Source organism: Diabrotica virgifera, chromosome 3, assembly GCF_917563875.1.
Source record: "Diabrotica virgifera virgifera chromosome 3, PGI_DIABVI_V3a".
NCBI classification, from domain to species: Eukaryota; Metazoa; Arthropoda; class Insecta; order Coleoptera; family Chrysomelidae; genus Diabrotica; species Diabrotica virgifera.
In genome coordinates this window covers 154,824,490-154,837,240 of record NC_065445.1, presented here as the reverse complement: position 1 = coordinate 154,837,240, position 12,751 = coordinate 154,824,490, and the positions used below count along the sequence as shown (strand labels likewise).

The window sequence follows — 12,751 nt, the reverse complement described above, 5'->3', positions numbered from 1 at the left end:
TTTACCAGTAACATTTATCAATACCGATTCATGTATATTTTTTTAATAATTGAAAAAGGAAGGATATAGTAATAGCTATTTGTATAACAATAGGGAGGAAACTGCTACTTTTCCTCCCGAGAATGAAGTTTACTGCCCGACGACGCGTAGCGGAGGGCAGTAATCATTCAAGGGAGGAAAGGCACTTTACTCCCATATTATACATATGATTTTTCCACCTTCCTCAAATAACAAGTCATTTTTTATTTTTACTTAATTTATTTATGTAACTAACCAACAACATTTATTAGAACTAAAACTAACGAGTAGGTACAATATAACTGTCAACTGTCAAATATAAGTCAAATTATTAATGTAAACATTGTTAAATCAAAATAACAATTTACTGTTTTTTACCATTCTGCAAAATACAAGGTGTTTTATAAATAAACGTTAAAATGTATAGATACTTACGTAATAGAAAATAGATATTGTACAGGGCGTCAATACGTTATATTTCATGAATGAAATACCATGACGTCACTTTTACTTTTCCTCCCTAGGGAGGAAAAGTACAACTTTACTCCCTAAAATCAGGTCCGTAAAAATATACTTTTGGTGGAGGTAGGTGGAAAAAGTAATAATATACCCTTCTATTTTTATCATTTTATAGAACCTTGTACACTATGGTTTATTTTTTAACTAAAAAGACAGATTGACACCCGAGAAACTCAGTAGAAAAATCTTCTTTTTTGGTTGATCATGTCGGCCTTCGACGGTAATCCATAAATCTTATATTACACAAATACGTCTCTAAAGAGTTCTAAAAACAACTACTGTTTTTTATATAAAAGCAGACTGAAAATCTAAAAATTTAAGGAATAACGCAGAAAACACAAAAAATCGCTGATATAACTTAATTAACCTATAAAATGCCAGAAGTGCCAAAATTTCATAAATGTCATTAGTGTCAAAATTACAAACAGTGGTGTAAGCAAAGATCTTATACACATAGATTTGGCCAGCTCCGAAAAATAGCGTAACGTGGAGCAGTTCGGGTCAGTGGTCTATCCTCTCTCTACCGGCGCTTAGCTTTCTCTCTCTAGCATATGATGGCCCCCGCCTCAGTGATTGTGTCGTTCCATTACTCCCACCTCTTGGTAGATACGCTCACACTCGCACGACAGTTAAAGACAGCTAGACCACCGTACTTGATATGGACAGCCTAAGTCTGACGTCACAACTGTCACAAAATTGGGAGGAGCTTATATTGGCTCCAAACAATTTTGTTTGTAACGTTAAATTGTCATAAGGAATTTTTCATGTATGTGCTTTGTGTGGCAAAATAAGACTTCATTTAGGTATTTCGTTAAAGAAACGTGTTAATTAAGAGATTTTTATTCGTTTTTGCTCAGGTAGTTTTTATTTCTTAGTGGTTGAAAATAAACATAACCTCAAAACTGTTTACATTCTTATCATTGCATTAAATTAACTCACCTGGGCAGAAACGAATAATCTCTTAACTGACACGTTTCTTTAACTAAATACCTAAATGAAAAGTCTTATTTTGTCACACAAACCACGTAAACAATAAATGAAAAATTCCTTATGAGTATTTAACATTATAAACAAAATTGTTAGGAGCCAAATATAAGCTCCTGCCAATTTTGTGACGTCAAGACTTAGGATGTCCATTGGCGTTACACCCCGATGCATTGAGTAGCATATCCCTAGCCAAGTCTCTCCTTTTACATGTCTCTGGGTGTAAGATTGCCTGGGGTTGGGCCAATTACAAACAAGCATTAATATTTTAGTTTAATGACTCCTAGAATTTATAAAACTCAAACAACTTTGAAACTGATTATCTCAGAACTATCAAAACTGCACTTAAACCCTTTTTGTCTGACCCCCTCATTTCTGATGTAATGGTTTTAGGACAGCAAACAAGCAGTTCATTCAAGATCGCATACGGCACTTAGTAGACGCTTTTTCTACCAGAGCTCAGGCCGCTAGAGAACGCATCGAAACCCCCGCCACTCCTTCGTCAGTCAGCAGTAGAGAAACGATCGACCAACAACCTCCTATACCGATGAAGCAAAAATTGAGTATTTCCTTTTCTGATAAACATATCGAAGAAAGTTTTGAAGAAAAAGATGAATCCATGGGTTTGAAACAACGCTTTGGTAGGTCTCTGTAGCAGCTTTTTTGATAAAAACACTTACGAAATAAACAATTCTAGAACGAAAAATAATTGATCCTAATGGTCGTTTCTACGTAATCTGGATGTCGATTGCCGCTATGTCAGTATTCTATAACGCTTGGGTGATTCCCATGAGAAGTACTTTTCCTTATCAAACAAAAGAAAACCGAGTCGTTTGGATGGTGTTCGATTATATAGCAGACTTTATTTATATAACAGACGTTTTTTGTATTCAGCCCAGAGTGAAGTATTTACATGAGGGTTTCTGGGTGACGGATATAAAGTTGTTAAGAAGCAATTATATGAAAAGTAAAAGGTTTAAGGTAACTAGAGAATTCATGTTTATATCAATTATATGAGAAATACAACAACGAACTGGTGAAATGAAATATGGTTCTAACGCTAGAATATTAATAGCCCTAAAAAATATTGTACAAATACGCAACACTAGTCTAGTCGCAACATAGGGGGTCCCGTGGGCAATTCTAGCTCACCGCGATTTGATGGTGGTATTATAGGTTTTTTGGGTCGCTGAATCCAATGGAAGTGGTCTGGAAGCCCAAAAATGGTGCGTTTAATTGTTATTACCAAATGCTGTTAAAATTAGGTATTTTTCAGGAATTATTAGAAGCCCTGTAAATAAACTGATAGTGTTAAGGCCTTCTCTGGTGTACTTTTGGTCGCTGAACCGAATACGACTAGTCGCGATTACACAAAACCTGTTCTTATTTTGTTAATAACAAAATAATTAAAAAAAAATCAATGGGAAAGTCCCCGTAGCTGGCTGTATACCATCATTAAAAATCATACAGAACAAGTAAAAACTTCGTTTGCATAATGGTATAAAAAGTTTATTGAAAAACTATTAAAAAGTCATTCAAAAGGATTTGCAAAACGTTTTCAATCTAGATCAGATCATCTTCAGTGCGTTCTGCTTAGTACATGAAACCAGCAACCATATAGAATAGGTTATATCGAGAAATATGATATACATTTTTAAAAAATCGCTACTAACATCAGTTTTTAAAAATGTAAATCATATTTCTTGATGTCACCTATTCTATAAGGTTGCTAGTTTCATGTACTAAGCAGAACGCACTGAAGATGATCTGATCTAGATTAAAAACGTTTTGCAAATCCTTTTGGATGACTTTTTAACAGTTTTTCAATAAATTTTTTATACCATTATACAAACGAATTTTTTACTTGTTCTGTATAACATAATAATTGTTTATTCGCCGAAAAGCTCGATATAATGCGATATCTTCAGCAAGTTTGTAGACTTTTTCATAGTATTTTTATATGCTAAATCGATTGCCACTACTCGTGATAGCTTAAACCACGTTCTGACTTTGTTATTAATAAATTATTGCAAAAATAACGGTTTATAGTATGTCTACTCACCGTTTTTGCTCTAAATTAAAAAACGCCACTTGGATTGACATGAAATTTGGCATACACGTAGCTAATATGTCAGACAAAACAACTGATATTATGCCGATGTGTGTCTTTACCCTGGGGGTGAGTTTCACCCCTTTTCTGGAGTAAAAAAAGAAACCTTTAAAATAAGTCCGGAAGTGGATAAACTGATTAATTCTAAGCAACTTTTGCTATATACAGTTTTTCGCTATGTCAATACTTTTCGAGTTATTTGCGAGTGAATATGTTCATTTCTCAACAAAAAACCCACGTTCTTAAACGGTTTTTCGCAAATAACTCAAAAAGTAACTATGTTTTCAAAAAAATTTTTTTAGCAAAAATATAGATTATAAAAAAGTGAAAAGAATGGTGTAAGCTTAAGGTCCGTAGACCCAGTAGAAGTGGAGTTGTAGCTAATGAACAACAGGTTTATATTTGTCAACCAAAAAATGAGGCACTTTTTGGAGAAAAGTCGTTACAACTTTTTTAAACCTTGTAAAAAAACTTTATTCTTTTTTTTTTGAAAAAGTAATTAGTATCAAAAATAAGCAAGTTACGCTCAAAACAAAGTTGGTCCCTCCTTTTTTGGTAAAAAAACGGGAAAATCACTCCCTAATTAGCATCTCAAATGAAGTTAATCGTTACCGCTTCACAAGTTGCTTTACTTTTGTTGTATTTATATGATCTGTAAGTTTCAGCAGTTCCAAAGTGCTTACAAAACCACCAAAAACTTGTTTTTTTTGTTGAAAAACGAACATATTCACTCTAAAATAACAAATAACTCGACAAGTATTAACTTAGCGAAAAAACTGTACCCATAGAACAAAAGTTGCTTAGAATTAATCAGTTTACCCACTTCTGGACTTATTTTAAAGGTTTCTTTTTTCACCCCCGAAAAGGAGTGAAACTCACTTCCAGGTAAAAGCACACATCGGCACAATATCACTACTTGCTTTGTTTGACATATCAGCTACGTGTATGCCAAAGGGTACCCCCCGTTAAGATAGGCAAAATGCCCTCACTCCCAGAATTCAATTTTTTTAATTTTTTTACGTTCTATGCAATTAAAAAATGAGATAATGCGGATTTTTAGCTCGCCACCCCCTTACCCCTCCCCCACAGCCAAAAAGGTAGATTTTTAGATTTATTTTTTTTAGTTGGGTTGCAATTGATTTAAAAATTTCAAAAAATTCACACATGTATTTGAGACTTTTACAAAACATGTTCATTTTTTATGGACCCGTAGGTCGAGTGTACATAACCTCAAATTTTTTTTTAACTTTTTTAAAGCTTATAACTTTTTCTTGGAGGGGGCTGCAGGTCCAATTTTTTTGCGTTTTGTGTATTTTATCAAAAGCTATCTCTATGATTTTTTTCAGATTTTTCCGTTAGCTGCGCCATCTTGAAAAATCCGGAAAACTGTTTTTTTAGGAGGTTTTTGGGGATGTTCTCCATTTTATAGACTGCAACATAGATCAACTCAAGGCTTTGTTAATAGATTATGTAGAATTTGAAACAACTGATTATTTTAGGACTATCAACAATTGGGCAAATCACCCCAAACCCCCCAAAAACCAAGTTTTTTTAAGTTATATAAGGGTTTTTGCCGGCTTAATGATATTTTTTGAGATCGATACAGCCTAAATATTTTAAATTTTTTTCATTTTTTTACTTTATATGTGATTAAAAAATAAGACTCATCGCATTTTTAACCCACCACCCCCTCCCCCTGCCCCCACAAAAACGTCAATTCTTTAACTTTTTTATTAGTTAAAGTTTTGTAAGGGTTTTTTGTAATTGACTATTCTAAATGGGAAATAAGCCACAATTTAAGGCAGGTTTACATGTATCCAGTAACTGGCGCCAGTCGCACTGGAACGACAGTGCTGGTATGGTAGTGGCATCATGTAAACGCTTTTTTGCTCCAGTCCAGCGCTGTCTGCCAGCGCTGTCTCGAATAGAAAGCTGGTCTATTTTTCATGCCAGTGGCCCTCGTCCGCGTCCCCTTTAACCCCGTGCCAGTGGTTGTAGATACGTGTAAACACAGCGTTCCAGTCGCTGGCGCTGTCGTACCTGTGGTTTCAGTGGCAGTATTAGGATTTTTAATAAGAGTGCCAGTGAGATTGGCGCCAGTTACTGGATACGTGTAAACGAACCTATCCAGCGCTGTCTTAGTCAAGTACTCGCATTCCAGTGAGACTGGCGCCAGTTACTGGATACGTGTAAACGTTACTTTAACTAAAAAATAATTTTATTTTTCATCTGTAATGCGTTAGAGAGAATTCGATAATCTGAGACGCACTGAAAAAAGGGTTTGGGGCGATCTATATAAATAAGTCGGATTCAATTAAATGATTACATATTTTTAAGAAAAGATTTTTTTACCAAGCTACATTTTCGTTTAATTTATTAATATTTTGTATTTTGACAACGACGTCTGTGGTGGACGTCGAAACGTTAATAAAATCATTTTTTTGTTAAATTGTGGCTTATTTCCCATTTAGAATAGTTAATAATTATTAAATTATAAATTACAAAAAGTACATTTTAATATATCATACTTCTTGTAACCTTCTGTAACTTCAGGGACCTTCTAAACATCATACAGGAAGAACAGCACAAAGAAGAGATCTATATAACAGCAGACATGTCTCTCGAAAATCCCTCTTTTGAAGAAACCCGAAAGGCCTTAAATAAGCTGAAAAATAACAAAGCGGCGGGTACGGATGAGATACCAGCAGAATTTCTGAATGTGGTGGAGAAACACTACATCGCCAAATTCACCAATTAATAACACAGATATGGTTAGAAGAAAGGATACCAGCAAGATGGAAGGAAAACATCATAGTGGCCATCCACAAAAAAGGGGACAAAACAAAATGCGCGAATTACAGAGGACTTTCACTCTTAAACACGGCATATAAAATCCTCTGAAACATCATTCTTAGTAGACTGACCCCTTATGCTGAAGATGTCCTAGGAGAGTATCAAGCCGGTTTTAGGGCAAACAGGTCCACAATAGATCAACTATTCACGCTGAGACAGCTTCTAGAAAAAGGATGGGAGTATAACAGACCCATACACAATCTCTTCATAGACTTTCGACAGGCATATGACAGCGTAGAAAGAAACCAAGTATGGAATGCCATGGCGGAGTTCTCAATACCACAGAAACTCATTCGGATGACTAAAGTCTGTATGGAGGGTGGAATATCAAAAGTACGTGTAAATAATAAACTGTCTGACAGCTTCGAAATCAACAGTGGACTCAAACAGGGTGATGCGTTATCTCCACTACTTTTTAACCTTGTATTAGAGAAAGCCATGAGGTCGGCCGAAATAAAAACAGAACTGCTATCGGTTCAAGGTCCCAAGTTATTACTAGCATACGCAGATGACATTGATCTCGTTGGAGACTCCATCCTATCCACAAAGGCCATTTTCAACAAGGTGGAAGGAGCAACAAGCGAAGTAGGGCTGAGGATTAATGAAGAAAAGACGAAATATATGTGTATAAATAGAACGACACGAAGAGACAGGATAGGACAAAATGTGACGGTCAACACCTACGATTTCGAAAGAGTACAACGTTTTAAGTATCTGGGAGCCGTAATCACAACTGAAAACGATGTTACTGAAGAAATAAAAGACAGAATCCAATCAGCAAATCGCTGTCTATTCGCACTGGATAAGCTTATAAAATCAAAAAATTTTACAAGAAGTTCCAAGATCAAAATCTATAAATCCATCGTCAGACCTGTACTAACATATGGTTGCGAAACGTGGACCATGACCAAATCAAACGAAGAAAAGCTCAGACGTTTTGAACTAAAAACACTTAGAAAAATTTTCGGACCTCACCACGACATTAACACAAATCAGTATAGGATCAGAACCAATCTCGAATTAAAAGAACTCTACAATGACACCGATATTGTCCAAGAAATTAAATCACAGCGACTAAGATGGGCAGGCCACGTGCACAGACTTCATAACGAGAGACTTGTAAGACTGGTATGGGAGAAGATTCCTACAGGCAAAAGACCACTCGGACGTCCCAGAATGCGATGGAGAGATAATCCAAGAAGATCTCCGAAAAATGAACATCCCATTTGACCCTAGGTTGATGGAAGACCGAACAAATTGGAAGAAAGTTGTACAGTCAGCCAGGACCCACCCAGGGTTGTAGCGCTACGTGATGATGATGATGATGATGATGATACTTCTTGTAGTTTTGTGAATCAAAATATTTTGTTCTTTGTTCATTAGTTTATATTTAGGTACCCTAATATTACCTTACATTATACATATTCTAATTATTCAAACATCTGCTTGTACCATCTACATTACCTACATGTATCTCTGCGTATAATGTCATTTTGCTTTACGTTTACTGCCACATAAAATACCATAAAAAGAATGAGGAAAGTATTACCAAAGAATATATAGCTCCGTATAGATATATTCATAGAGTATTCGGAGAGTTATATTCATTGGTATTACACTTAACAGTTCTAAAATCTTCATTGCTGTCTTCGTATATTACAGGTATAACATCTGTATTGTCAAAGAGTTTTGCAAGATATTCTGCTGGCTTGATGATTTTTGTAGAATATCTTCCATGCCATAAATATTATATTATGGCAACTACATGCGAACAACAGAACAGCCTATGGTTATGTTGCCGTTTGCGCAACTCGCATCTACAAGATATATACAAGACATAGATATCTATCGTTTAATGTTTTTCAAACCATCTACATTTGGCTCATAATGCAAATAGTCCACGATGTATGCTTGTCCCCGTTAGGTAAATTATTCCGTTTCTTTTTTTTTGCACAAACTTACTTAAAAACAGGTCCTTTAAACAAATTCACAAGGTGCCAGGGCCTCGATTTTTGACACTTCGCTTTGTTATCGAACGTATTCGCTTCGTATCTGTTTAATATACGTAGCGAATACGTTTGATAACGAAGCGAAGGGTCAAAAATTGAGGCTCAGATACGAAACGAATACGTTCGATAACGAAGCGAAGGGTAAAAAATCGAGGCCCTGGCTGTACCGCGGTCGGAAAATTGTTTAAACAATTTTTTAAACGAATCCAAAAAATCAATTTCTTCACTTCGGACAAATCTGTTTTAGATTTTCTGGATCAACTTGAACAAAAAAGTCTCGATTAAATAACTCGATTAAAAATTATTACTAGGAAAGTCAGAAAGTGACCAAATCAAAGTTTAAAGCCCCCCTACAAGAGCCCGAAGAAATTTTTGTCATTATTTTATTACTAACTATTAATTTTAATAATTAAAAATGAGCGCTAAGCACGTATTGAGGCGGTCGCCCGCGAGAGAGGTGTACAATTCATTGGACGTTTTAAGAAATATCGTAAAACAAGTATCGATCGAAGTCAAAAATACGTTTTAAAAAAATAAAAAAGGAATTTTGAGGTTATGTGTACACTTAACCTACGGGTCTAGAAAAAATAGATATGTTTTGTAGAAGCCTCATAAAATTTTTAAATTAATTGCAACTTAACTAAATAAAAAAAGTTAAAGAATTGACGTTTTTGTGGAAGCAGGGAGAGAGGGTGGTGAGCTAAAAATGCGATGAGTCTTATTTTTTAATCACATATAAAGTAAAAAAATGAAAAAAATTCAAAATATTTAGGCTGTATCGATCTCAAAAATATCATTAAGCCGGCAAAAACCCTGATATATCTTAAAAAAAACTTGGTTTTTGGGGGGTTTGGGGTGTTTTGCCCAATTTTTGATAGTCCTAAAATACTCAGTTATTTCAAATTCTACATAATCTATTAACAAAGCCTTGAGTTGATCTATGTTGCAGTCTATAAAATGGAGAAAATCCCCAAAAACCCCCTAAAAAAAAACAGTTTTCCGGATTTTTCAAGATGGCGCAGCTAACGGAAAAATCTGAAAAAAATCAGAGAGATAGCTTTTGATAAAATACACAAAATGCAAAAAAAATTGGACCTGCAGCCCCCTCCAAAAAAAGTTATAAGCTTTAAAAAAGTTAAAAAAATTTGAGGTTATGTACACTCGACTTACAGGTCCATAAAAAATGGACATGTTTTGTAAAAGTCTCAGATACATGTGTGAATTTTTTGAAATTTTTAAATCAATTGCAAACCAACTAAAAAAAATTAAATCTAAAAATCTACCTTTTTGGCTGTGGGGGAAGGGGTAAGGGGGTTGGCGAGCTAAAAATCTGCGTTATTTCATTTTCTAATTGCATAGAACGTAAAAAAATTTTAAAATTTGAATTCTGGGAGTGAGGGCATTTTGCCTATCTTAACGTTACCTTTAATATCAATCCAAGTGGTTTTTAAAAATTTAGAGCAAAAGCCGTGAGTAAACGTACTATAAACCGTTATTTTTGCAATAATTTATTAATCTCAAAGTCGCAACGTGGTTTAAGCTATCACGAGTAGTGGCAATCGATTTAGCGTATAAAAATACTATAAATACTATAAAAAATACTACAAACTTGTTGTAGATAGCGCATTATATCGAGCTTTTTGGCTAATAAACAATTATTTGTTATTAACAAAATAAGAACAGATTTTGTGTAATCGCGACTAGTCGTATTCGATTCAGCGACCAAAAGTACACCAGAGAAGACCTTTACACTATCAATTTATTTAGAGGGCTTCTCATAATTCCTGAAAAATACCTAATTTTACCATAATTTGTTAATAACAATTAAATGCACCATATTTGGGCTTCTAGACCACTTCCATTGGATCCAGCGACCCAAAAGACCTATGTATTCGCGGTGTGCAAGTACTTGGAAAGGGAAACGAGAAACGACCCTGCGCGAGTCGCGGAGAAATATTTCAACTATCTTAAATAATTCATATTGTCAATTGAAATTGTCAAATTGACGTATATTTCATACCTTCTGTCAATGAAGCAGAAAAATTATATATTGCTCCGCAATATTGATATGATATGCAATTATTATATAAAGGTAAATTTAATTAATTGTATTTTGCTTGCAGTACTGCATTTTAATAACTAATTTTATTTACTACATACAATTGTTGATGTTTTCATAACATAACCTGAATCTTATTTTTTCTTCTTATTATTTTTTGGACTATGGCCTTGAAAATTATCCAGTAACAAGGACTAATATAATTGGCCAATATAATTAAAAGTGCGAATAATAATACAGAGCGTAGAAATAGGGGTCGCTTTGCCGAACTTGCACGGTCCCAATAATACCACTATCAAATCACGGCAAGCTAGAATTGCCCAAGAGACCTCGTGTTGCGACCAGACTACACGTACTTTTCAAACAATTTAACACATTATTATTAAATATTTTTTTCAAATATTGTATTAAAATAAACTAACTAAAATAAGACGGCTCTTGTTTCGGTTCACAACGAAATTATTATTTATTATTTTTATTAGTTCAACTACTATTCTGAGTATTGGGAACTAATCTTTGTTAGAATTTTAGCGTGCTGGACAGGGAGGAAGTGAGATGCAATCTGATATATTTCCCTCGGCCTTCTTAGCTCCGGCAATTCGTTTACTTGCAAAATTTTAGAAGCCACGAATGGTGTAACCAGAATATTAGTTCTAATAGTTTTTTTTTCAATATTGTTAACATTTAAAGTAAAACTTTCTTTCGTATTCAGCAGATGCCGCCACGGCATCCATGTCATCATGTTATTTCGTTTGTGAGTCGAGGCCGGCGCCCCGAATTTTAGTGGTTCAGAGAGAATCAAATATGCGCTCTCTGAAGAAACTCTAACAAGAGTTGAAACCAGTTAGAGTGCTTTTGGCGCTCTCTGAAGTAACTAAAATAAGACTGCTCTTGTTTCGGTTCACAACGAAATGATTATGTATTATGATTATCTATTATTAAATATTACTTTTCTTTTCAGCTAGATTTGTTATCTCTGCTACCCTTAGACTTTCTGTACATAATCTGGGGTCCAGAATTTGTAATTCTACGTCTACCAAAGTTCTTTAAAGTTCACACTTTTTGGGAATTCTTCAGCTTAGTCGACAAACTGTTGTCGAATCCTTACGTTATCAGGATCTCCAGAACTTTAATGTATATGATGTATCTTATTCATCTGAATGCATGTGCATACTATTCGTTTTCTGCCTGGGAGGGAATTGGTAGCAATAATTTTGTTTTTAATGGAAAAGGAAATGCTTACATTAAGTGTTTCTATTTTGCCACCAAAACAGCCACTTCTATAGGTAAGTTTTATAATATAGTATTGTAAATGTTATGATTAAAACTTTATTGAGTCTAAAATCTTAATACAAAAAAAACATTAAGTTATCGAAATTTAAAGAAACGTTGAGTTAAAGTCTTTATTACACGTCTTCACTTTTCAACGTCTTGGATTCGAATGTTGAATTGTCGAATGACTGAAAATGCCCTGGCCTCTCTCCGAGTACCTACCACCACCTCGAGTCCATGTGGTAGTGGGGTCGGGTACAATCGACACCAGTCGATCATGCCGTGGTGTGGAAAGACAGGGCCGGCTCGGTTTGCTACAGTCTCCCCCTCTGGCGAGGAAGGCGTCTCGACGAGTCGCCAGTAGTTGGAGTAGCTCGAGAAGACTCTGTAGGAGTATGGGTAGCTGGTCCCTGTTTCTTGGGCCGTCCTCGCTTACGTAGTGTCATTACGGGCTCAGCCGTAATAGTGTCGCCCTCCTGAAATGGAGCAAGGGCGCTAGAGTGGTATACACCTAGTGGGGTGCTCTTGTCCCTGGGGTCTACGATTGTATAACTTGTAGGCCCATGCTGCTTTAAGATTTCATACGGTCCGTCCCTTCTAGGGGCAAGTTTAGCAGAATACCCCTGCTGCGTATTGCTGAGGAAGTGGCAGCGTAGTAACACCTTATCACCTTGTTTATACTTTGGGTCAGGCCGTCGTTTCGCATTTTCATATGCTTGATTACGATCTTGACGCTCTTCAGTAATACTCTGTGCAAGCTTAAGTGAGGTTGCTAATTGCTGCAACCTTGGGGTAATCTCTGCAACGAAGTTTTCGTTTTGTACTATGACACTTAAGTCATTAGTTACTTCTTGCACAGTTCGGAGCTCGCGTCCGAAAATTAGGTAGGCGGCAGTATAGCCTGTGCTCTGGCAGTTTGCTGTATTT

General features: G+C 35.5%; 1 protein-coding gene across 1 annotated transcript in view; it reads left to right on the top strand.

The window, feature by feature from the left end:
• Positions 1–937: 937 nt before the first annotated feature.
• The window catches only part of LOC126882593 (cyclic nucleotide-gated cation channel beta-1), a 229,405-nt gene continuing 217,591 nt past the window's right edge, over positions 938–12,751 (top strand). The window contains exons 1-4 of the mRNA XM_050647565.1: positions 938–969; positions 1,915–2,162; positions 2,219–2,502; positions 11,514–11,838. Of these exons, the coding sequence (XP_050503522.1) occupies positions 938–969; positions 1,915–2,162; positions 2,219–2,502; positions 11,514–11,838 (889 nt within the window). The remainder of the gene's footprint in view (positions 970–1,914; positions 2,163–2,218; positions 2,503–11,513; positions 11,839–12,751) is intronic.